We start from the raw sequence: 24964 nt of genomic DNA, 5'->3' as shown, positions 1-24964 counted from the left end.
AGACAAGTTACATTTCTCTCTCAAGATTCTCTTCTTTGTGTCTAGGAGTCTCATTAAGACTTCTTCCCATTGAAGCAACAAATTGGGGAAAAAATCTTTATAACAAAAACCTCTGACAAAGGTCTAATTACTCAAATATACAAGGAGCTAAATCAATTGTACAAAAAAATCAAGCCATTCCCAAATTGATAAATGGGCAAGGGACATGAATAGGCAATTTTCAGATAAAGAAGTCAAGACTATCAATAAGCACATGAAAAAGTGTTCTAAATCTCTAATAATTAGAGAAATGCAAATCAAAACAGCTCTGAGGTACCACCTCACACCTATCATATTGGCTAACATGACAGCAAAGAAAAGTAATAAATGTTGGAGAGGATGTGGCAAAATTGGGACATTAATGCATTGCTGGTGGAGTTGTGAACTGATCCAACCATTCTGGAAGGCAATTTGGAACCATGCCCAAAGGGTTATAAAAGAATGCCTGCCCTTTGATCCAGCCATTCCACTGCTGGGTTTGTACCCCAGAGAGATCATAGGGAAAAAGACCTGTACAAAAATATTTATAGCTGCGTTCTTTGTGGTTGCAAAAAATTGGAAAATGAGAGAATGTCCTTCGATTGGGGAATGGCTGAACAAATTGTGGTATCTGTTGGTGATGGAATACTATTGTGCTCAAAGGAATAAAGAACTGGAGGACTTCCATGTGAACTGGAATGACCTCCAGGAATTGATGCAGAGTGAAAGGAGCAGATCCAGGAGAACATTGTACACAGAGACTGATACACTGTGGTACAATCGAACATAAGGGACTTCTCTACTAGCAGCGATGCAATGATCCAGGATAATTCTGAGGGACTTATGAGAAAGAACGCTATCCACATCCAGAGAAAGAACTGTGCGAGTAGAAATGCAGAAGGAAAACAACTGCTTGACCACATGGTCTGATGGGGACATGATTGGGGATGCAGACTCTAAACGATCACCCTAGTGTAAATATCAATAATATGGAAATAGGTCTTGATCAATGACAGGTAAAACCCAGTGAAAGTGTGTGTTGGTTATGGGAGGAGGGTGAGAGGAGGGGAGAGAAAGAACATGAATAATGTAACCATGGAAAATTTTTCATAATTAATCAATGAAATAAAAGTTTAAAAAATAAAAAAAAATAAAAATAAAAGACTTCTTTCCATCCAATTCAGGTATTTATCCCTATTCATTTCCATCTTATAAGATTTAGCCTAGGTCAGAAGAATGAAACTTGACTTCTTTATCTCTATTCTGCAATCTGGGACCCCATAAACAATTTGATCATGGCAGAAAGAAGAACCAGAAAGAGATGACTTACTTTCAGTTCCTAGGACAGGAGGGATTGAGCTCTTAGACCGTCGAGATTTCATCTGACCGGATGGAGCTTCTGTAATGAGAAGAATAACAGTGAAAACTAACCCTGGAGTTGGATAACAAACCAAGTGACCTCTGCCAGTCACAATGTGTTTCTGCCTCCCACGGTCCCCCTCTTCCCCCTCTTTTGGTCTCCTCTCTCATTCATTTCCAGTTGTCCTCTGGACTTCCCAAGTGATACGCAGACCACCTGTGCTGGGAGGAGATTAACCAAGGAGAAGCTACCTGCTGCCTTCCTTTATACATCAAATCCAGACAGAACATTATTAAGTTCTTGAAGCTGGCATGGACCAAAGGGTGGAGGAAGAAGTGCTGGGAGGGGTTAACCCCAAACTGCTTGCAGCAGAGTGGCAACAACATGTGAAAGAATTCGCTATTGAGTTATCATATTGGCTAACATGAGGAGTTACCCTGGCTGTCAGGAAAAAGTGTCCTATAAATCACAGTACAGTTTCAGGCTTGAATAGCTTAAGGTACATTCTTGCATCATTTCTCTTCCTAAGGCCTGGCATTATGAGAATGGGGGTGGGGGTGGGATAAGGAATGCAGTATTTTACTTTGAGGAGGATATTTTGTTAGATATAATAATTGTGGCAGGGCCCCAGAGATCATCGGCTCAGCATAGACTTAGTGCTGGAAGGACACTTTAGAGGCAGTCAAGAGGCCCTCTAAAAGTTCAGGGTTTTTTAAACCCTCACTCTCCATCTTAGAATCAATGCTGAGTATTGGTTCCAAGGCAGAAGAGCTGAAAGGGCTAGGCAATGGAGGTTAAGTGACTTGGCCAGGGTGACACAGCTAAGAAGTGTCTGAGGCCATATTTGAACCTAGGACATCCCATCTTTAGATCTGGTTCTCAATCCACTGAGCACCTAGCTGCCCCCTCAAGTGCAGTTTTAAGTTTTAATAGCTTAATCCTGAACTAAGACTTTTGGGATAACCACCCCTTACTCTGAATGCAGTTAACTGGACTACATGTCCTTCCTGTCAAGTCTAGAACACAATGCACTTCCTCCCACCAACATCACCTCTTAGAAATTTTGGTCTTCCTTCCAAGTTCATCTGAGGCATCACTTTCCCTGTGAAGCCCTTTTCCCATCTCCCCAGTTAAGTATTCTTTCTTTTCTCAGTTTTCCTCATGTGTGCTTATTTCTGCACATGTTGTAGTTCATTCCCCTGTTCTGGTCCCCCACATAAACTCCTTGATGGCAAGAGTTGCTATTCTCTAATCTTTTGTTTATTGAGTAAAAATACCCCCTGGTGCTGAGGAAGGAGAAAAGGGGCAATCCCTGACCCCTGGAGAACCATGGGAGTGAAGGGGTGGGCACATCCAAAGATCTGGGTCAAGATGAAGACTGGCCTTAGTAATTCAAACTTACCCAGGCCACAGCTAACCTACATGTATGATTATGAGTCACTGAACCATGGAAAGAGTTCTGGATGTGGAGTTAGAGGACCTGGGATGAGGCCACTTTGGCAAAATACCCCTCTCAAGGCAAAACACTCTCCATCCCTCAATTCCCATAATACCAGAGTATCAAGGAGAAGTCATGCAGGGATAATCTCCAAATTCCTTTTTGCTCTTTATTCCACTCTCAATTTTCCATATTAATTTCCCCCTTGGGGGAAAAGGGAGAGAGATAGCTAATGAGTCAGACTAAGGAATCTTATACCTTGTTCCCTTCCAATAGAAAAAGGAGCAGGTGGCAGGGGGAGGCATACAGAAATGATCCTGTTGAGTAGAAACAGAGAATAGATATATACCTCTAGGGGCTGGCTTTACTCTGAGAAATGTGCTCTGATGTTCCACTCACTTTTCTGTCCCCTAGGGAGGGTCTTTAAGGATGATCCTGGGTGTGTGGGGTAGGGTAAGAGGAGAAATGGGTGCAGAATCTGCTTTCTCTGTCTCAGGAACTCTCTTTCCTATCCCTTTCCTGGCTATGCTTGGAAGTCCAGTGGGAGGAAGAAGGGGGTGGGAATTTCTAAAGGAGGCCCTTGCCACATTCCTGTGGCTTGGCATGGGGAGGAGTGTGAGGGGGATGGGAAGGGTCTGTCATTCTTTGACTCCATCTCTATGACTGGTTGGAGAGATGGAAGGGGGTGAATTGGCTGTTGAAAAAGAACTCTTGGAGGCAGCTGGGTGGCTCAGTGGATTTAGAGCCAGGCCTAGAGACTGGAGGTCCTAGGTTCAAAATTGGCCTCAGACACTTCCTAGCTGTGTGACTCTGAGTAAGTCACTTAACCCCCATTGCCTAACCCTTACCACTCTTCTCTTGGAACTGTGTAAATAAAATTAGCTCTAGTCCATTCTATAGTCAAAACTCTACCTACCTGAGATGAGGTCATTCCCACTTCCCTTAGTGGGGAGGGGAGACGAGTTACCCACACTTGACAATAAGTAACAAATCAAGAACAAGGGACTGCCCTTTGGGCAGTCCAAAATCAGTGTAGAGACTGCCATTTGTCCACTTGAATTAGAGGTGGACCCACGGGAAGTGACGAAAGACACTTTCTCTTTAAGTATGTTGGTTACTTACTGTGGAGGCAGTTCCAGCTTTGAACTTGGTGCTGAAGCATCTCTGAGACCTCAGGCAGCTTCTACTCAGAATGGTCACATGGGTAAGTTAGGCTGACTTCCTTGGCCTACCTTGGCCACTTCCAAACTCTGCCTTAAGTAGGCTCTAGCTTATCTGGTTGCTAGGCCTTGTGGCTTGTAGCCTCATTTATTTAGCCTTTTAACCTTCTCTCTAGTCCAGGCCTCTGGAGGCCTGGACTAGCCTCTCCCTTTTTCTTTATTCCTATATCTTTACCTTCCTGATTGTAAATAAAGTGCCTTAACCGATGCCGACTTAGGTCTGATTTAATTACGGAATCAACCTGAATTGTTGATTCCTGGTGGCCACACTTTAAATACATATCTATAAAATACCTAAAATTTCCTTCTTACAGAACCAATATATGGTATTGTTTCTAAGGTGGAAAGTAAGGATTATAAAAAAGAAGGAAGGAAGGAAGGGAATGAAAGGAGGAAAGGAAGAAAAAAGAAAGAGAGAAAAAGAGAAATGAGGAAAGAAAAGGAGGAAAGAAAGAGAAAGAACTCTTTTTTTTCTCTGTGTCTGCTATTCTTAGCCTTTGGTTTAGCCATTAGACTGGCTCTAGAAGAGCATAGTGGGAGTGAAGGTAATGCTGCCCTATCTGAAGAACTCATTCCTTCTCTTTTTCTCCTTTCTTCCTCTATAGAACCTTGGAACATCTCTTGAAACATCTTGCTGGAGTGCCTCCCATCTTAATGATAAAATCTGTTATCCATGATATAGGGGATGGAAGATTCAGTTTATGAGTCTAGACTCTTTGCCATATTGTTATTGACAACATTCATGAATATTTTAGAAATGGTGTCCAGTCTCTGAAGGTTTTCCATCTCTATTGAGGAACCTTTTCCCCTACATAGGCAGTAAATAAACCTACAGAAGGGTTAAGGTTAGCTTCCATGAGATTTTAAAGCTAGAATGGGTCTTAAAAGTCATCTTGCCTCATTTATAGCTAAGGAATTGAGGCCCATAGAGCTTAAGTGATTCACTTGCTTAAGGAAACACAGATATTAAGTGGAATAGCTAGTATTTCAACCCCAGAGCCTCTGACTCCAAATCTAACATTCTTTCCACTGAGACATACTACCTATATATAACTAGAACTTCCTATCAGTATGAGACTGACCAAGAAGGAAATACTAGGCAAGATGGGAGGAGAGAGGTTTTGAAATCTTTTTTTTCCAGGATATCTTTAAGGAATATTTGACAGGGGGCATAAAGCTAAATGGCTGGGTGGATTGAGAGCCTGGCCTAGAGATAGGAGATCCTGGGTTCAAATTTAGTTTCAGATACTTCCTAGCTGTATGATCCTGGGCAAGTCACTTAACCCCCATTGCCTAGCCCCTACTGCTCTTCTGCCTTGGAACTAATACATGGTATTGATTCTAAGATGGAAGGTAAAAGTTCAAATAAAAAAAGAAAGAAAAGTATTTGAGAAACGCATTCCTAGAATCCATAAAACCAAATCCCTCTCTTCACTGCCACCTCATATGAGGAGGAGGGAGCCAAGATGGTTACCATTAGAACACTGGTGTGACCATTCAAAACCCCACTCCCTACTTCATTCCCATACCAGGTTACCCTCTGCCTCGCCTTTTTGTAAGACTCCTGGGAAGACCTCCCCCTTTTGAGGACCAGGTAACATAGGGCAGAAGGGCCCTGTCCCAACTGAGAGTTAAATTATTGAATATGAACACAACTGGAATTGCCCCAATTTCCCTATCACATCCTAACACACACATATACACATATCATCCATCATGACTATGCTTATTTTAAAATAAAACAAAACAAAACAACAAAAAACACCTCACCACAGAGTCATTTGTCTAGTTCCCTTTGGGTCTAGGGTTTCTCAAACTGGGGGTCAGGACCTGCAGGGGTCACAGGGAATATTCCAAGAAGGTCATGAAAGCCAGAGCTGCAGAGTTCCTGACAGCCTGTTTGGTGGTGGTAGCAGAGAACTGTGAACTCTAGGGATGGGGTGAGCCAGCTTCCTCCCTGTCCTGATCCCTCCTCCTCCCTTCCTTCCTGTAATATCTACTTTGGTGCCAAGAGAGGCCATGGCCATGGAGCTCCTAGCAGCTGGGGACTGATAGCGATGACTTAGAGAAGTGAATTCTGGGAAGCAGAGATGTGGGTTAGAGAGTGGGGGCCATAGAACAGAGAAGCTTGAGAACCTTGGCTTTGGAATTCTTTTTGCAGCTTGCTTTCTGGTTGGTGGACCAGGTGGGGAAAAAAGAAAAGGGCTTCTCCTTTAACTCTATTTTACAGATAAGTAAGCTGAGGCACACAAGAAGAAATTCGATGGCTGAGCTGAGAATCCAGGAATTGGGAACGTTCAGGTCAGGCCCTGGGTTTGACTTTGAAGTCGCTCTCTCCCCAGCTAGGTTATAGTGATTAGTTTTTGGTTTTTTTTTAACCCTTACCTTCTGTGTTAGGATCAATACTACATATTAGTTCCAAGGTAGAAGAGTGGTAAAGGCTAGGCAAGGGAGAGTCAAGTGACTTGCTCAGGGTCACACTGGTAGGAAATATCTAAGGTTAGATTTGAAACCAGGATCTAAGCCTGGCTCTCAATCCACTGAGCCAATTAGCTGACCTCCAGGGACTTGCTTCTGTAATGGGAAAATGTAGGATAAATATAAGGCTTAAGATAAGCCTGAAGAAATCTATGTATGAATGGGCCATGAGTCTGGACATCTGTATTCCAATGTAAATCCTTGCCCCTTGCTATGTGATGCCATGCTAAGCCTGGGTACTGTCTGGTGGTGCAGTGGCTGGAGTCAGGAAGAACTAAATTCAAATCTGGATTCACACACTTACTAGCTGTGTAACACTTTTAACCTCTGACTGCCTCAACTTCCTAGCTGTAAAATGAGGATAACAACAACATCTACATTCCAGGAGTTTTATGAGGATAAAAAGTGCTTATCATGGTGCCTGACACATAGTAGGTGCTACATAAAAACTTAGATAGACCTTTCCCTTTTCCGGGTGACCAATCTAGGATAAGGAGTACCTGTGAGGGGGAAGGCGGTGATGTGCAACTATAAACTTAACTTTTCTAGTCTGCCATTTCCCCCAAAGTAAAATCAAGACAATACCACTCACCTTACTTCCTTCACTGGCTTGCCTTAAGGAACAACATAATGTACTGAGAACAGTGGAAACCATAAAGCATTACCCAAATGCATGGCAAACTTATTAGTAATTATTTGCATGTTCCTGTAGCACAGAGAGTTCTCTCGTACTGGGATATTCTGTCTTCTTTTTTTCTCTCCCAACCCACACCATCCCTGCTCTCTTCTAAACCTGCCTCCAAATTGGCCAGCTCCAGGGAGGAGCCTTCCTTAAATAACTCAACTTACCCCACTAGGTTTGCTCCTTGTTCCTGCTTCCCGCAGTATTTAGGCTCTCAGCTTACTTAATCAGCGGAACTGTCGTATCTCTTTTGCTTTGTGGGTATTTATAAAAAACTTTTTTATTTATATTTATTAATAGGATTTGTCCACTAGTGTCCTAGACCTCCTCTACTCATCCCACATCATAGAAGGCATCATCTGTGAGACAGACATGTTCGTGCAAATTATGCCTTTCATGTTTCCTTAAAAGTCTTACCAAAAACATTTCCCATACATCTTGCTGTCCTCTCCCGTCATAGGGGCGAGACTCTGGTTGTACCGAGTTTCCCCCTTTTGATGGCAGATTGTCTAAAACCAAAGAGCTGTGGCTCTCCTGTTAGAGCGAGGGATGACTGAAGGTAGAAGCTGATAGAAGACAGAGGCTCCCCTTTCTCCTATCTTTGGTGAATGGAGCCCACTCCCCTACATCACCAAGGGCAGAGCGAGTGCATGGCCAGGACTGTTGACTGAAAGCCTAATTTACCTCCGTGAGAACCAGAGTAGTGAGTGGGCTGAAAGAGCTGTTGTATTTAATCAAAACCAGCTTTGTGTTCACACAGCTGCCCAGGGGATAAAAATAATAGTAATAAAAAAAAAAAAAAACTTTTTTTTTTTTCAAGCAGCTTGTATTTTCTGTCTATTTTAATCACTTTTCTACTGAAAACTGAGCTCCATCTCCCAATCTGTGCCCCAGGGCCCAAGTCCTTTGCTGGCCTGGTCATGCCCCGAAATAAACTTGGGAGAGGAAAATGGAGGTGTGGGGAAGTGGGGGGCTGCTGCTTAGAGAGGAAAACTTGTCCTTATATGGCTAATGTCTTACCCCATTCCTCTCCTTCGATGACTCTGTAGCCCAGCTTCCCAGGGGCAAGGACGTGTTTGTTCTGCACCCACTCCAATTGGCTAATGCCACATGGTTAGAGTGCCCACTCCAACTGGCTGATGCCACACAGTCAGATCCCAGGCAGGGAAAATGAGGCAATGAGAGAGGGAGAAAGAGGTCCCTAAGTGGTGGCTGGGTAGAAAAGTCTGAGCTGTCAAAAGTTCATGCTTCCCTAATATCCCTTTCCCCAAATCCTGGATGTAGGAGAAAGGACCGAGGAGAGCCTGAATCAATGTGATTTTTTTCCCCTTTTATTTATTTTTTAGTGTGTGATTAAAAAAAAAATAACCTGGAGAAGACATGAGGGTGCACAGAGTATGAGCTTTAAGTTTCTCAAAGCACAGTTCACATTTTATCTCATTTGATCCAGGAAACCCATGACACCGGTGCTACTATTATACTCATATAGCAGATAAGGAAACTGAGGCAAAGAAAGTTAAGTGATTTGTCTAGAGTGAGTTACCATGACTGAAGCAACTTTAGAACTCAGGACTTCTTTACTCCAATTTCAGCACTCTACTCTATCCATGCCTCAAAAGAGCCATGAGAATTGCTTTCAATTTTCTAAAGGGCTGTCACATGGAAACAGACTTATTCTGTGCTGCTCTAGAAGGGACTACTAAGAAATTATATCTGGGGAGAGATTAGGTTTTATATATATAAAAAAGAATTTGCTAATCATTAGAGATGTTTAATGATAGACCAGGATATCTCATTCCCCATAAATTGGGGTTATCTCACCATCATCATTGGAAGAATTCTTTTTTTTTAAACCCTGTACCTTTTGTCTTAGAATCAACACTATGTATTAGTTCCAAGGCAGACGAGGGAGAAGGGCTAGTTGATGGGGGTTAAGTGACTTGCCCAGGGTCACACAGCTACAAAGTGTCTGAGGTCAGATTTGAACCTAGGACCTCCCTTCTCTAGGCCTGGCTCTCAATCCACTGAACCACCCAGCTGCGCCAATAGAAGGATTCTTGCTGAGGATGACTGATCACCTATCATGGATGCTTAAAGAAGATTCCTGCCCTGGAAGGAAGTTTGAACTAGATATCTCCTGAGGTTCCTTCCAGATCTAAAATCTTTTCTCAGAAAGGTTTCTATGCTGTTCATCCTTACTGATGTTGGAACTAGAGGATTGGACTTATGCTGTAGAAGGAAACACTAATATCACATACTTAGAAGAATTTCTGGACAGCAAACACTCTAACCCAGGTGGGGTGTTGGAACCTCCTCCAGGAGAATTTCCATAATAAGCCAGATTCTCCGCTTTCTTGTCAAACTATGAAAGATTAAGGATTGTTTTCCTTTGGGGACTGAGGAAAGGACTAAGTAGGATCCTAGTCCTGTGGCTCTTTATTGAGGTCATTGGAAATAGTTCTGGATTTAAAGTCAAAGGACCTCAATGTGAATCCTGGTACTGCCCTGTAAGTACACAAGTGTTCTTGGGCAAGTCACTAAACTCCTTTGGGCCCTGAGTTATCTATAAAATGTGATGGTACTGTCCAAAGGAGCCTGGCCTGGATGGTCCTTCAAGCTCTAAATCTATGGTACTATGATCCTTACTAATTCTTTGAGCTCTTAGGTAATGGTGACAAACAACCATGTCTGACATTTATAAAGAAGCTGTATGCTTCTTAGAAATACTTTTCACATATTTTCTCATTTGAGCCTTAACACATCTTTGTGAGATGACTAGTGCAAGTCTCATTGTCCCTATTTTATAGCTGTTGCTATCTAGAGAGGTTAAATGTTCAGAGGTGGCTGGTGGTCCAGTAAAGAAAGCATTAAACGTGGATTCAGGAAGATGAATTCAAGACCAGCCTCAGACCTAGGTGACCTTGGGCAAGTCACTTAACCTCTGATTACTTCAGTTTCATTTGTACAATAGAAATGATAACAGCACCTACCTCTCAGGGTCGTCTGGGGATTAAATGAGATTGTTATTTGTGAAGTTCTTAGCCAGCCCCTGCCCTCAGGTACATTTTTGAAGCCATTCAGTTGTATCTGACTCTTCCTGACCTCAGGGACCACAGCACACCAGCTCCTTTGATCCTCCACTATCTTTTTGAAGTCTGTCCAAGCTCATTTTCTTATTTCTATGACACTACCTATCCATTTCATTCTCTGCCATCCCATTCTCCTTCCGCCTTCAATCTTTCCCCAACATTAGAGTCTTTTTCAATGAGTCCCATCTTCTCGTTATGTGGCTTAAGTAGTTTAGCTACAGTATTTGACCTTCCAACAAAAACTCTGAATTAATTTCTTTAAATATTGGCTGATTTGATGTCCTTGCTGCTCTCCAAGGGACTATCAAAAGTCTTCTTTGGCACCACCATTTGAAGGCATCAGTTCTGCAGCGCTCTGCTTCCCTAATAGTCCAATTTTCACAGCCATACATTATTTCTAAAAAAACCATGGATCAGGTACATTGCAGGTGCTCAACACATGCTTTGTTTCCTTCCTTAAGTGACTGACCAATGGTCATCTGGTTACTAGGAGGCAGAGTTGGCAAAGCGTCTGCCCTTCTAGAGACTTCAGTTTCTCCCTCTGTACAATGTGGGTAGGAATTGTTTCCATCTTATATATTAAGGTTAAAAGAAAAGATATGAAGAGAGTTGAGACAGACTTTCCTTTTGAAAAAGATTAAATGAAGAAGGCTTGATTTCTGCAGCATGGGGGCCTCTCTTCATAAAGGCAGACTGCAACCTCTCCATGACTTAGACTAGAGGGTAAACCTAAGGGAGTTGTCTGACCACACACTGGTTAAGTGAAAATCTAGTGAGTAAGACTTTGAATTTGAACTCATCTTCCTGATTCCATATCCAGCACTCAGGCAGGCAATAAAGATTTTTGAATGCCTACTGTGTAGGCATCACCTTTTTCTCCCCCTTGAATTCCAGCACTTCTTTAAAAACTTAACTCTATTCTGGATGGCAATTTGGAAATATGCTCAAAGGGCTTTAAAAGACTATCTGCCCTTTGATCCAGCCATAGCACTGTGTGGATTAAACCCCAAAGAGATAATAAGGAAAAAGGCTCGTACAAAAATATTTATAGACGTGCTCTTTGTGGTGGCAAAAAATTGGAAAATAAGAGAATGTCCTTTGATTGGGGAATGGCTGAACAAATTGTGGTATATGCTGGTGATGGAATACTATTATGCTCAAAGGAATAATAAACTGGAGGAATTCCATGTGAACTGGAATGACCTCCAGGAATTGATGCAGAGTGAAAGGAGCAGATCCAGAAGAACATTATACACAGAGACTGATACACTGTGGCACAATTGAATGTAATGAACTTCTTTACTAGCAGCAATGCAAGGATTCAGAGCAAGGCTGAGGGACTTATAAGAATGAAAACTAGCCACATTCAGAGGAAGAACGGTGGGAGGAGAAACATAGAAGAAAAACAACTGCTTGAACACATGGACTATTGGGGATATTATTGAGGATGCAGACACTAAACGATAACTCTAGTCCAACTATCAATAATATGGAATTAGGTCTTGATCAATGATACATGTAAAACCAATAGAATTGTGCATTGGCTAAGGGGGGTTAGGGGAGCTTGGGGAGAGGGAAAGAAGATGAAATATGTAACTAGGAGAAAATATTAAAAATAAAAAAAATAATTTCAAAAAAATAAAAAAAAACTTAACTCTAATCTCTTCTTGTCTTCCTTGCTTCTTGCTTCCCCTGCCATATTGGAAATGACATTTGGACCTTACATAATATTTTCATTTTATATCTCTCATGCACTTATACACATCATGTTTGTATATTATACATTTATGTGTTGGTATTCTATTACCCTGACTAACTCACTGAAGGCAGGAATCTTTACTCATCTAAACTTTGCATCTCTTCCATCTGAGATGCTTAATAAATATTTGTCCCTCCAAAAAGACTGTAAGTCCCATGAGGGCAGGGATTGTGTCTTCTTTTGTATAGTTAATAGCACAGTTTGCATATAGTAATTATTTAATTAAAAAAACATTTTATAAATGTTTTGTTGTGCTAACGGAAGAAAAAAGTGGTCTAGATAACATAAGATAGTAGATAATGCAAAGATTATTATTATGTGGTTTTGTAATATATCACATGATTATGTAAGCAAACACAAGGTTTAGGCAGATAGTGAGCCCACACTCTGGATACACGTGAGACTAGCAAGGGAGGCCAATCGAAATATCTGTGGATAATCCACAAAATGGGATTTCATTGGATGGAAGCATGTCTTGCCTTCCTTTGGTTTCTATAGTGTGATTTGTGGTACCCTTCCCCAATTTGCAAAGGTCCATCATTAATCCTGAGATTCATCTCTTCCATCAGGCTCGGCACGGTGTTTGAAATTGCCATCACGAAGGAATACTTCTTTGGGGGCTTCTGAGAGGTTTGTACTTTAAACAGGTTATGGTATTATAATTGGGAATGGATACATTTTTCTTATTAATTCCATGAACTCAAACTGTCACCCAGCAGAGAACAGAGACCCTTAGGAAATGGGACAGCACAGGTAAGGCTGGATTTGGAGAAGAATGGAGAGAAAGGATGTGGCAGGGGGAGGGCAGGCTGGGCTAGGGTGCCACAATTAGGGTTCCAGGGGGAAGAAGGAAGGCACTGAGCACTTGGAGAGCTGAGAGAAGGAAAGGGGGTGCTAAAAGGGGAATCAGAAGAAGGAGGGAAAGGGAGGCAAGAGAAAAACTATACTAGCTCCACCAAGTTGTCTAGAATGGGCTTTAGGGGGGAAAATTTAAGGGAGATGACTAGAAATCTGAAAAATGATTCTGTGAGATGCTGACCTATTTCCAAGAGGAGGATGGAAAATAGAAAAGATCATAAGAGCTTGGGGAATGAGCCTGTTAGGGAACTGTTGGGATGGCAGTTTGTAACAAATTGTTAATGAATTAAGAGTTGATTCATGTTACTCTATGGTCTCCCTCTTATAATTTCCTTTCTTTTCCCTTCAAAGATCTGACTTGGCAGCCCAAAGCCTCTTTGAAGGAAAATATACAAATAAAAGGGTCAGCAAAATTAGAGGAGAGCAGGAGGAATCATCAAGGAGACCATCTGAGCAAACAAAAACCATTTTTGTTTCAGAATGAATTTTCAATATGTTTTAAAAGAAATTCTCAAAAACACAAAGACTGACTGAATGGAAAATAACAATTTATCCCCAAAGCAGTAACATAAACAGTCACAAGCTTGCTGATTTGTCAGGGATACTTTTAAGAGAATCTCTAGATGGGAGAGGAGATCGAACTTGATCTACAAGGAAGGAAATAAGCATTTATTATATGCTTACTGTGTGCTAGGCACTGTGCTAAGTGCTTTACGAATATTAGTTAATTTGATCCTTACATCTAGATAGAGAGGTAGATAGTATTATCATCCCCCTTTTATAATCAAGGAAACTGAAGCAGAAATTAAATGACTTACCCAAGGTCACACAATATCAGAAACTAAATTTGAATTCAGCTCTTCTTGACTCCAGCGCTCCAGGCCCAGGGCTCTATCCTCTGTGCTACCTTGAGTATAAAGATGGTTTCCTTTTTGTCTTGATAATTCCACTGCCTGGCATAATTCTTGGCACATGGTAGGCCTTTAACAAATGTTTCTTAATGAAAAGAATGAAGGTTTTTGCCTATTGGGAATTCTGTGCTTCTTTGACTTTATAAATGTTAAGTTTTTCACATAAGTCATTTACAGGTGTCCCTTCCATATTGCTGGGGTCAGGGGGATGGATGATGCAAACCATGAACTGGAAAATCCATGTAAATTTTTTGGCCCACCCTGCACACCAGAAAAGTCTAAATTTCTCTTTTTCTTTTATAGGGTGCTTATAGTCCCTTATTACAAAATTTGGGTGAAGTATTTGGTCATAGGCTCTGTATAAGTAAAAATTTCCAAGATTCTAAACTTTCTGTGTCATCTGCTGGACTTCATGTATCATCTGTGGCTTCCACCAAATTCTCATTTAATTTCTTATTCCCACTCATGATATATCAAAACCACAATGGGGAAAGCTGTAATGTGGAAGGGATACCTGTGCTGATTTTATGCATAATGTGCTAGCATCTTACTTATAAAATGAATTACTCTCCACCTTTTAGGGGTGCTACATATAAAAATATGCCACTATTAGTCTTAAGGTTCCCAAAGCAGAGAAGTCATCTCCAGAAACTGTTAATGCTAAGTCCTGGAATGCTTCTAGATTGATTTTGTTCAACTTTGGTTCCCTCCATATGCTAGACTAAAGATTAGTACTGAGGATGTCGGAAGGGGCTTTCCAATTAGTAATGGCAGATGGCCTAGCTTTTCCTGACCATCTGCAAACACAGATATTGTCTCAGGACTCAGAGCTAGCAGCCCTTGACCTAGGACGAAAGGAGAGCTTGCTCTTCAAGGAGGGGAAAGAATGTGGATGGAACAATAGAAGTGGGAACCTAAGGTCTTTTGGTCTTGGAGTAAATAGCAGTAAAAAGGGGGAATAAGGAACTATGAAATGCCTCTGAATGTAACTTTGCAATTCATGATGAAGAAAGAATCTGAGAAATAAGAGGGGCGAGGAGAATTGTTTACTACAGAGGTTCATGGCTGCTAAAGAAGTTGTTATTCGGTCATGTTAGACTCTTCATGACCCTACTTGAGGTTTTCTTGGCAGAGATACTGGAGTGTTTTGCCATTTCCTTTTCCAGCTCATTTTAAAGATGAGGAAACTGAGGCATACAAGGTCAAGTGACTTGCCCAGGGTCACACAGCTAGTAAGTATCTGAGAGTGGATTTTAAAGGCATACATGTGTTGAATTTTTTCCTCCCTGGAAGTCCTCCCCTAGTTATAGAAATCTAGTTGTCCTACCCAACAGCCTTTAGTTTCACACTCACTTTGACTCTCCCTCCCCCTTCAAGTGCCCTATATCAGGAAAATTCTTCTTATTATGGATGATCCCTTGGATTCTGCATCCCTAGTAGCCAATATCCACAGATTGGCCTATACATTTAAGAGTCTTCATATATATATATTATATATATAATATATATATATATGTAATGTATAAATGATAGCTTCTTCTTGGTCCACCCTCTCTGAGTCAAACACAAACTCTCTGTGTTTTCAAGGCCTACCAAACATCATTTAATAACGCTTTTCCAACTATGACTATATCCTTAAACCTAGAGGAAAAAACAAAAACAAACCTGCTCCCTGTTTCAGTCTAGACTGAAAAGTTTTAGAGAGAAGAGAGTACATTTCTCCTACCTGGCATGCTGGTCATTACCAAGTCCCAGCTCCTAATTCACCTTCACCATGACTTCCATTCCCCTTTGGTCACTGTTTTCAGGACTGGTGTTAGTTGGATCATTTACTCTTATCTGAATGTAGCTTTGTAAAGATCTTTCTATCCCTTTTCCTGTGGGTGGGTCATCTCTCCTAACAACTGTTCCACCCTCAAAAAAAGTTCTACTTAGAGAAGAGATCTGGATGGCCACATGCTTCATGAGACTGGGCTTGGAGTCAGGAAGACCAAATTCAAAATCAGCCTCCTCTGAAACTTAACTATCTGTGTCACCTTGGACAAGTCTCTTAACCTCTATTTGTCTCAGTTTCTTCAACAATAGAATGGGGATAATAACATCACCTACCTGGCAGGGTTGTTGTGAGGATCACTATAAAGCTCTTAGCACAGAAAAATATTGTTCTTCAGTTGTGTGACCCTTTGTGACCCTAAGAAGCATAGCACACCAGTGTTGGCCATGGGGTTTTCTAGGCAAAGATACTGGAATGGTTTGCCATTTCCTTCTCCAGTAGATTAAGACAAACAGGGATTAAGTGAAATGTCCAGGGTCCCTTCCCTACTCCAGACCTGGCCTTCTATCCACTGTACCACCTAGCTGCATGGGATATCATAGGTGCTATATAAATGCTTATTCCCTTCCACTTTCCCTCCTTCTCTACGCCAAATTCTAAAATCCTAGATAGGAGTGAGGAGGAAGATAATTCAAATATGGTTTCTTCCTTTCCCATGTTTGTAGATAATCATAGGATTATAAATCCAGACCTGGTAGGCACATTTGAGAGTATTGATTTCAACCACTTTATTTTACAGATGAAGAAAATGAGTTTTAGAGAACTCGTGTTCACAAAGTACATGAGTACAAAGAATGGATTTATTATTGTTTCACGACAGAATTACCCTAGATCAGGGGCAGTCATTCCTGTCCTCAACAAACTCTCACTGTATCATTACTCAGTTCCCCTCATGTGCAGGTGACTGGGTGTCCTGAATTCCACTTGCCTATCTTTGCTGGAGGTGTCCCAGAGCCTCACTACATTCTGACCCTTAGACCAATTATCTCTTGGAAGATACTATCCGTTCTATCATAAATTTTCCTATGGGTCTTGCCATCTGCTCTGCTACTTTCCTTGCCCAAGTACTAGCCTTCCCATCTGTCAGGAACAGAAACACGAACCCTTCTATAGGAGCATCTCCCCCACTAGAATGAGAGCTCCTTGAAAGCAAGGACAAGTTTTCATTTTATACCTTAGCCTTTAGCATAATTATTTCCACATAGTAACCCCTTAATAAATGTTTTTACATTCCATTCCCTTTACCTTCCATGGAGATGGAGGGAAGGGAATGAGAAAAGGGGCCCTGAAGGAGGGAGAAAAGTCCAGACTTACCATCTACAGTCACGTGGCAAGAGCTCTCGGCTTGACCTCCTGCATTCTTGGCTAGACACTTGTACACGCCATTGTCCTCAGGCATTGCTTTCTCAATGGTGACAGAACACAGTGAGCCTGGCAGAAGGAATGAGAGATCATGGAATGAGCCAGGTATGCTAATGATACCCTCCAGATCAACAGAAGCCACCGGAATCATAGGGTGAAAACAGATTTATTTATCTTCATTGATTATTACTGGAAGTTCAAAGAACTGCAAAGAACTGCTATATTTCTAATCTTATATTTGTTTTTCCCCCTTCTAAATTCTTCTCAACAAGTCTTATCCAAGAATACCTTTAAATATGAAGAATATTTTCCAGTTAGCTATTTACACTTAAAACGCTGGCAGAATCATCTGCTCTCGACTCTCTTATTCATTCAGATCAGAAAGCTTTGAGATAGAAAGGGTCTTAGAAATCATCTGTTCCATCCTTCCCTTTCTAAAAATGAGAATATTCAGGTGCAGTGGTATGAAGTAATCTGCCCAAAGTCACAGAAGTAATCTAGCTGTGATCTGAAATCAAGTCTTCAGATTCCAAGTCCAATGCTCTGTCACACCAAATAGGCCTGGGAAGTGGAGCTCTGGAGAAGGTGAAGAAACAATTTCTTCTTTGGGGGAGCTTTCATTCTAACACAAAGAAAAATGGTCCCCACTCTGAGGCACATATAATCTAATGAAAGGGAAGCAAGGTGTCTTCAGAGAACAGAGATAGGAAAGACCAATAGAGAGAATGGCGGAAAAAACCCTAATACTGAACTACAGCAATTTGCTTGGAAGGCAACGAGGCTCAATGAAATTACATGTAGTCATTCTGAGATTATTTTCTTAGAAGACTTTTGAGCACTGAGAAATAGAAAGACATGAAGCTGGGGGAGTAGAAATGGAGAGGTTACATCCCAAGGAGAGTGCTGGCCAAAGAGAAGATTTAAGGGCTTGAAAAGGTTCAGTTCATATTTTTCTAATTTATAATTCATATATATTTGCATATATATACATATATATATGTATATATATGTAACTGAGTATGTAAGTGTATATAACTTATAATTGTTCTTTCCAAGCTGATTAAACATCAACCCTAGTCACACATTCCATGCTTCAGACAAACTGTTCTTTTCGAGACTTTCTGTACAGAACATTCTATCTCCCACTGTGGTTTTTTTGCCCCGGTTTCCCCTCATATTGGAAATGCTCTCCTTCCTCATCTCTACTTTTTAAAACCCTTAACTCTCTTCAAGGCCCAGCTTAAGAGCTCCTTTCTAAAAGGTGTCTTTCCAGACTGCACCCACTCTGATTGATTCTTTTTTTTTAAATTTTTTAAAAATTTTATTAAAACCCTTAACTTCCATCTTGTGTATTACTTTGTATTGGCTCCAAGGCAGAAGAGTGGTAAGGGTAGGCAATGGGGGGGTCAAGTGACTTGCCCAGGGTCACACACACTCTGATTGATTCTTATGTATTTTGTACTGTACTTTTATATTGACTTTCCTGTGTACGTGTTGTTTTCTCCTAATAATTTAGTAGAATGAAAGCTCTATGAGAGCAGACTCTTTTGGTGTTGTTTTTGTATATCTAAGCACTGACACACTGTCTAGGACACAGTGGGCATTGAATAAATACTTTTTGTTTTGAATCCCTATTAAGCTGCCTTGTGAGTGGAGGTCAAGCTGCCATTATTATTATAGTTTTTCTCATCTGATGCTTCTGTCACTGCACAGCAGGCCTCTTCTGGTCTGGAACCCAGAGAGTCAGGAGGTACTTAGAAAAATCTGGTACAAACAGAAATCTTCCCAAGCCTGGGCTGGCCAAGTCTTCTGAGAATACTGGGAGAACTTTGGGGATACACGGGAAGCTGCCCATCAATAGGGGGCCAGGTGCTGGGCTGCCGGGCATAGTTGAACACTCAGATTATCCCCTGTTGAGAACTGTTCCTGTCTTCATAAAGACAAACCTGTACCTCCTCAAGTCAGCTAACACATAAAAACAGATCATGGGCATTTGAGGAATTATCATTAAAGGAGTTCTAGGCATCTGGCTTATATCCCCTGACCTCAGTCCCATGTCCATTAATCTTAAAACAGAGATCCTTTATGGTTTTTTTGTGTGTCGTGATCCCTTTCCTGGTGAAATCCTAGGCAATCTTTCTTTAAATACATAAAGTACATGGGATTACAAAGGAAACACACTTTTATTGAAAAACAGTTTTTTAAAAAGCCATTTTCATAAACCCCAGGGGAAAAAACCCTGTCCTGGAGGCACCATAGGCTGTGACGATGAGAGTTTGAGAGGAGGAAGAGTAGAAGGGGATGACAGAGATGATGAAATCCAACCCCCTCATTTCACAGAGAAGGAGACTTATCCCAGAGAGGTAAGTAGAATGATGACTAAGGAACAAAGGTAGTGAGTACCAGAGACAGAATGGCCCCCTTCTCCACTGAAGCCTAGTGTCTAGTGTGTGGCCAGAGAGAAGGTGGTTGGGCAATTTTGCTGCCATGTTCCACGAGTGTGTACACACAGAGAACACGAGTGTCTTCAGGGAAACCAGTTCTAGAGGCCATGAGCATCTAGTGCCTGGGGAAAATTTGACTTACTATAGTTCAGCTGTCTCACTTGTTGGTGAGATACCATTTTCCTTACCATTAATTGAGTTCATGAGACAGCCTTACTCACAAAAGGGTAAAAAAGTACCCACAAATACTGCCTTTAATCTCCTCTTCCCAGCCCCCACCCATTTACTAGCTGGGGAACCTGAGCAATCAATTTCAGGCCCCTTCCGGTTCTAAATCTATGATCTCTTGACTGTATAATCTTCCCTCAACCTGGGGAAAGCCCAGCCTGGTCCCTCTGGCATGACCCTCCCCCCACAGGGAGCTCAGAATGATCGACGAAACCAGAATAAGCTTTTGGATAAGCTTTTGATTCTGCCATCTTGCCTCAATTCACTTCTTAGTCCAAGCAAAATGTCCCCACTTTCAAAATCTCAGGGAAAGCATTACAAAAATTTCTACTGGGCAAGTTGACTTCTAATTTTAGAAGTCCCTACTTGCCATGATTTCAAAAGTCCAGTGATGGCCCATACTATTTATCTTCTGATAAGAGAGTTGATGAACTTGAAATATAGAAGGGGAAAGGTAGGAGGGAGATAAAATAACTGTTTATTAATTGAAAAAAATTAAAAGGAAATTTCTTAGCTAAGTTTCCTCATAAGGAGAAAGCTTGCCAAGATATAACTTCTTTCCTTCTTTTTTTCTTCCTCTTTCTTTTTTCTTCCTTCATTTTTCTTCCCCTTTTCTTTCTTCTCTCTTTTCTACCCTTTCCTTCCTGCTTTCCTTCCTCTCTTTCTTTTCTTTCTCTCTCCCTCCCTCTTTTCCTTCTTTTCTCTCTCTGTCTCTATCTTTCTTCCTTCTTTCTTTATCTTTCTTTCCTTTCTCCAATGGAATTGGATAGAAAAAGATGTGGAAAATATAACAAGAAGGCTCTAGATCATATCAGATGCAGGGAGTAAAGTTTAGGGGTGAGGCTCAGTAATAGGTGAGGGAGATTGTGGAAGCCCTTTTGAAATAAGACTGGTTACCATCAGATTGGAAAGGTTCGGGTGTGATTTGGGAGATGAAGCAATGGATTAGATGACTTCAGGAACCTAGGAGTACAGTGCTATAACCAATGTAAGAAAGGAACAGTATTAGAGGGAGATGTCTCATCATGCTGGGCCCAAGGTTATAGGGTCAGAGATTCAATTCCCACCAAACATCCTGTCCAAATGAAAAAGATTTCATCCCTCCCCCCACTCCCTTTCACTTTTAGCCATACAGCTGGCTTTGACCTTCAACTGAAATGACAAAATAAATATTTATCTGAGTGTTGCCTGCACAGATGGCAATGAGGCTGTCTCTGAGGAAGGAGCAGAGAAGCTAGACCAGAGACTCCTTATCCCAGTTCTGTCCAGATATTTTGTTTGATACTATTAGAGCAGCCAGCATTCCCAAGATACCCAGAGTCTGGGACTTGTGAGATACATTTGAGTGGAGGGGATCATGAATCCCTTAGATGGGTATAGATGGCCATCATCTTCTATGGATAAAGAGTATGGCATTTCCTGTGGGACAGTCCCTTCCTGATCCCCAGAAGCACATTTCATTTCCCAGCATTTTTGAGAAGCCTCAGGCCTGGTGGGGGTGGGGACATTTTTTGCTAGGGATGAGAAGTGAATTGATGACAGAGTCAAAAGCCACCCAAAACTCTTCTCCAAAGCTCTTTTGGATATCTTGGTCCTGAGTTTTGGGCACATTATGCCAGAATGACCAGGGTGGGACACCCCCAGGTTGGGGGAGAATGGGGTCATAAGTTTAGAGTTGGAAGAGACCTTGGAAGCACTGAGATATGAAGTGATTTCTATAGCTAGCAAGGGGATGGGAAGGAGGTACATTTGGGTGGAGGGAAGTAAGGTAGTATTTGAGCTTAGTTTTCTGTGATTCCAAGACCAAGGTCTGTCCACTACACCAAACTACCTTTCCCTAGGAAAGGGAAGACTGTGCAGAGAACATTAATAGGGAGGTTGAATCACTTGCATACTCCTGCTCATTAGACTGACTTTGTGAGAATGCTAAGATGAGATTCCCATCCACAGGAAGGATACTGAAGACATTCTGGGAACTATTATAGACTTGTGAGACTGGGTGCTTTAAAGGATCTATAAATATACTAGAATCTATAAATTTAACGGACCTATAAAAACACTACGTGTTCTAATGGATCCATAAAAGATAGAATCATTATAAAATTAGGTAAATATATAACCTGCTGAGGGAAAGGCAGTTATATTTTTTTGTAAGGAGAAATAATCTCTATGGAGAAGTGAGCTATAATACATTTAGATCTGTCCACTACACCAAAAGCCTTTGGTAAGGTTCCAGATAAAAGCTATTAAACAATCAATAACTCAATGGATTGTTATTGTTATTATTAGTTGGAATTTATACAGCAATTAAGAGTTTGAAAAGTATTTTACATTCATCATCTCTTTTAATACTTACAATAACCCTGTGAGGGATATGGGGTAAATATTTTTAACTCCATTTTGCAAGATGGAGGAATATTTTGCTGCAATAAGGATTCAGTCCAACTCCCTCATTTTATCAGTGAGAAAACTCTGACCCAGAGAACTTTTTTTAAAACCTTACTTTTCAGTCTTAGTAACAACTCTAAGACAGAAGGGCAAAGACTAGGCAAACAGGGTTAAGTGACTTGCCTAGGATCACATAGCTAGGAAGTATCTGAGACCAGATTTGAACCCAGGTCCTTCTGACTCCAGGCCTGGTTCTCTATCCACTGTGCCACTTAGCTATGCCTCCTACAGAACTTAAGAGGCTTGCCCAATATCACACAGGGTGGTAGAGTTGAGATTTGAAGCCCATTTCCTTTACTCTGAATATAATACTTTTCCCAATATACCACAAAACTGGCTTAGAACCAGAAACAAGGGCAAGGGTAAAACGATATGTCTCAAAAACAAAAACTCAGGATAAAGTGGGAACTTTCAAAATCTTTTTGTTGTTGTTGTTGTTGTTCAGTTGTTTTAGTCATGTCTAACTCTTATTGACCCCATTTGGATTTTCTTGGTAGAGCTACTGGAGTGGTTTGCCATTTCCTTCTCCAGCTCGTTTTACAGGAGAAAATTGAGGCAAACAGGGTGAAGTGACTTGCCTGATAGATGATGCGGGATGTAGCAGATTTGTTTGGGAATTGGTCTTTTTTACATTTATATGCATTATAAGGAAAATAGAGTGCCTGCATCCATTTTATTTATTTTATTTTATTTTTTTAAACCCTTAACTTCTGTATATTGGCTTATAGGTGGAAGAGTGGTAAGGGTGGGCAATGGGGGTCAAGTGACTTGCCCAGGGTCACACAGCTGGGAAGTGTCTGAGGCTGGCTTTGAACCTAGGACCTCCCATCTCTAGGCCTGGCTCTCAATCCACTGAGCTACCCAGCTGCCCCCCCCCACTGCATCCATTTTACCCAGTTTTTCAATCCCAATTCAATTTTTACCTTTTCCATAAAGCCTTCTGAGACTATTTCAGCCCTTACTGATCCCTTCCTTCCCTGAATTTCTTTTGCATTGGTAAGTAGGCATTTCCATGTAACATTTACTCAATATCACAATTTTAGGTGTGTTAGCTTTTTATTTGCCTAGACTATAGTCTCTTTGAGGCCAGGAACCATTTATCTGCCTTCACACAGTAGCAATTAAATACCTAATATATGCCTAGCTCTAAACTCTTCCAAGTGGTAAGATAAGATGCCACGCCAACAGGCATAAATCGAAGGAAGTAACTCAATAAACTATGAGTGGGCAGAAAAGTTACTCATGGTTTTCAGTGTGGCAAGGGAAAGGTAATGCATTTAGGGAAAGATACTATGAAAAGAGGGGCAGCTAGGTGGCTGGAGAGTGTGCTGGGTCTGAAGTCAGGACACATCTTCCTGACTTCAATTCTGGTTTTAGGTGCTTACTAGTGCCTGGCCAAGTCATTTCACTCAGCTTGCTTCAGTTTCCTCAACTTTAAAATGGACTGGAGAAGGAAATGGAAAACTACTTCAGTATCTTTGCCAAGAAAACCCCAAATGGGATCACAAGGAATCAGACATAACTGAATATGACTGAACAAACTATGAAAATTAAGATGGAGGCTGTCCAAGCTTTATCTCAGGAAATGGATCTGGGGATCGCTATAGACTCTGACAATGAAGATACCCTCTCTTCCCCCAAGTGCTACTGACAACCAGAGAGACTCTTCAAAGTTTGGTCATCATCAAGAGGAATGTTCATCAGTTGGGGAATGGCTAAAATAGTTGTGGTATATGATTGTTATGGAATACTATTGTGCTGTAAGAAATGACAAACAAGATGATCACAAAAAAACCTGGAAAGACTTATATGAAGTGATGCAAAGTGAATTTAGCAGAACCAGGAGAATGTTGTATACAGTGACAACAATAATATATGATGATCAGTTGTGAATGACTTAATTATTAACAAGGCAAGGATTCAGTTCAACTCCAAGGAAAGGATGTCCACTGCCACAGAAAGAACAGATGGAGTCAGAATGCAGATTGAAATATGCCATTCTTCACTTTATTACCTTTATGAATTTTTCTTTAGTGTAAGTAGTATATGTCTTGTTTCACAACATGACAAATGGAAATATGTGTTATAGGATAATGTATGCACAACCCATATCATATTACCTGCCTTCTTTGGGGGAGAAAGGGGAAAAAAAAAGAATGAGTGATTTTGGACATAACTAATATAAGAATTTATTTCCCTTGGATAAGCATGCATAATTGTAATTTATTACATATTTATAATAAATTATATGTATTGTTATTGCTATGCTATGTATTATATTGTTGTATATATATTTTTAAATGGTAACTAAAAAGGAGGATGCTGGAAGAAAATATTCTACATTGTACTAAATTATGGGAATCTTTACCTGGAAGACTGAGTGAAGAATTAGCTGGCATGAGAAAAAAAACAACAAAGTAATGAAGAAAGGAAAGGACAATTGAAAATTTCAAAGGAATGGAGGCACTCCCTTGGGAGGGCAGAGCAAGATATCTCTGTTCAGGAAGAGGAAGGCCGAGAAAGTTTATAAGACTATCAAGAGTATGGATGGGATGAGTGTGAACTTGTTCAATAAGCCCTTGAGTACCAGGAGTAGGATTACTAGACAACTTTTAAAAATGTGAAGACGTAAATATAGGTCAGATAAAAACACATATGAGATACTTGAGGTGGAATGGCATAGCAGATAGAGAGCTGGCCTTGAAGCCAGAAAGATTTTGGTTTAAGTCTTCCTGCTGACACATACGGAGTGTGGCCCTAAGACTCCAGGTAGGTGGCAGGCAGGCAGACAACCAGCCAACCAACCATCCATCCCTCCTTCTCTCCCTCCCTTCC

The 24964-nt window shown here is 41.0% G+C and overlaps 1 protein-coding gene across 1 annotated transcript in view; it reads right to left on the bottom strand.

Annotated features, from left to right (window-relative positions):
* MYLK (myosin light chain kinase) overlaps nucleotides 1-24964 on the bottom strand; it is a 331964-nt gene that overhangs the window by 113124 nt on the left and 193876 nt on the right. Inside the window, exons 16-17 of the mRNA XM_044670040.1 lie at nucleotides 16962-17078; nucleotides 1349-1417 (exon numbers count right to left, since the gene is read on the bottom strand). Of these exons, the coding sequence (XP_044525975.1) occupies nucleotides 1349-1417; nucleotides 16962-17078 (186 nt within the window). The remainder of the gene's footprint in view (nucleotides 1-1348; nucleotides 1418-16961; nucleotides 17079-24964) is intronic.

The sequence above is a fragment of the Gracilinanus agilis genome, chromosome 3 (assembly GCF_016433145.1).
Source record: "Gracilinanus agilis isolate LMUSP501 chromosome 3, AgileGrace, whole genome shotgun sequence".
Classification (NCBI taxonomy): domain Eukaryota; kingdom Metazoa; phylum Chordata; class Mammalia; order Didelphimorphia; family Didelphidae; genus Gracilinanus; species Gracilinanus agilis.
Note: the sequence above shows the minus strand (reverse complement) of the source record. Positions and strands in the feature narration are given on the sequence as shown.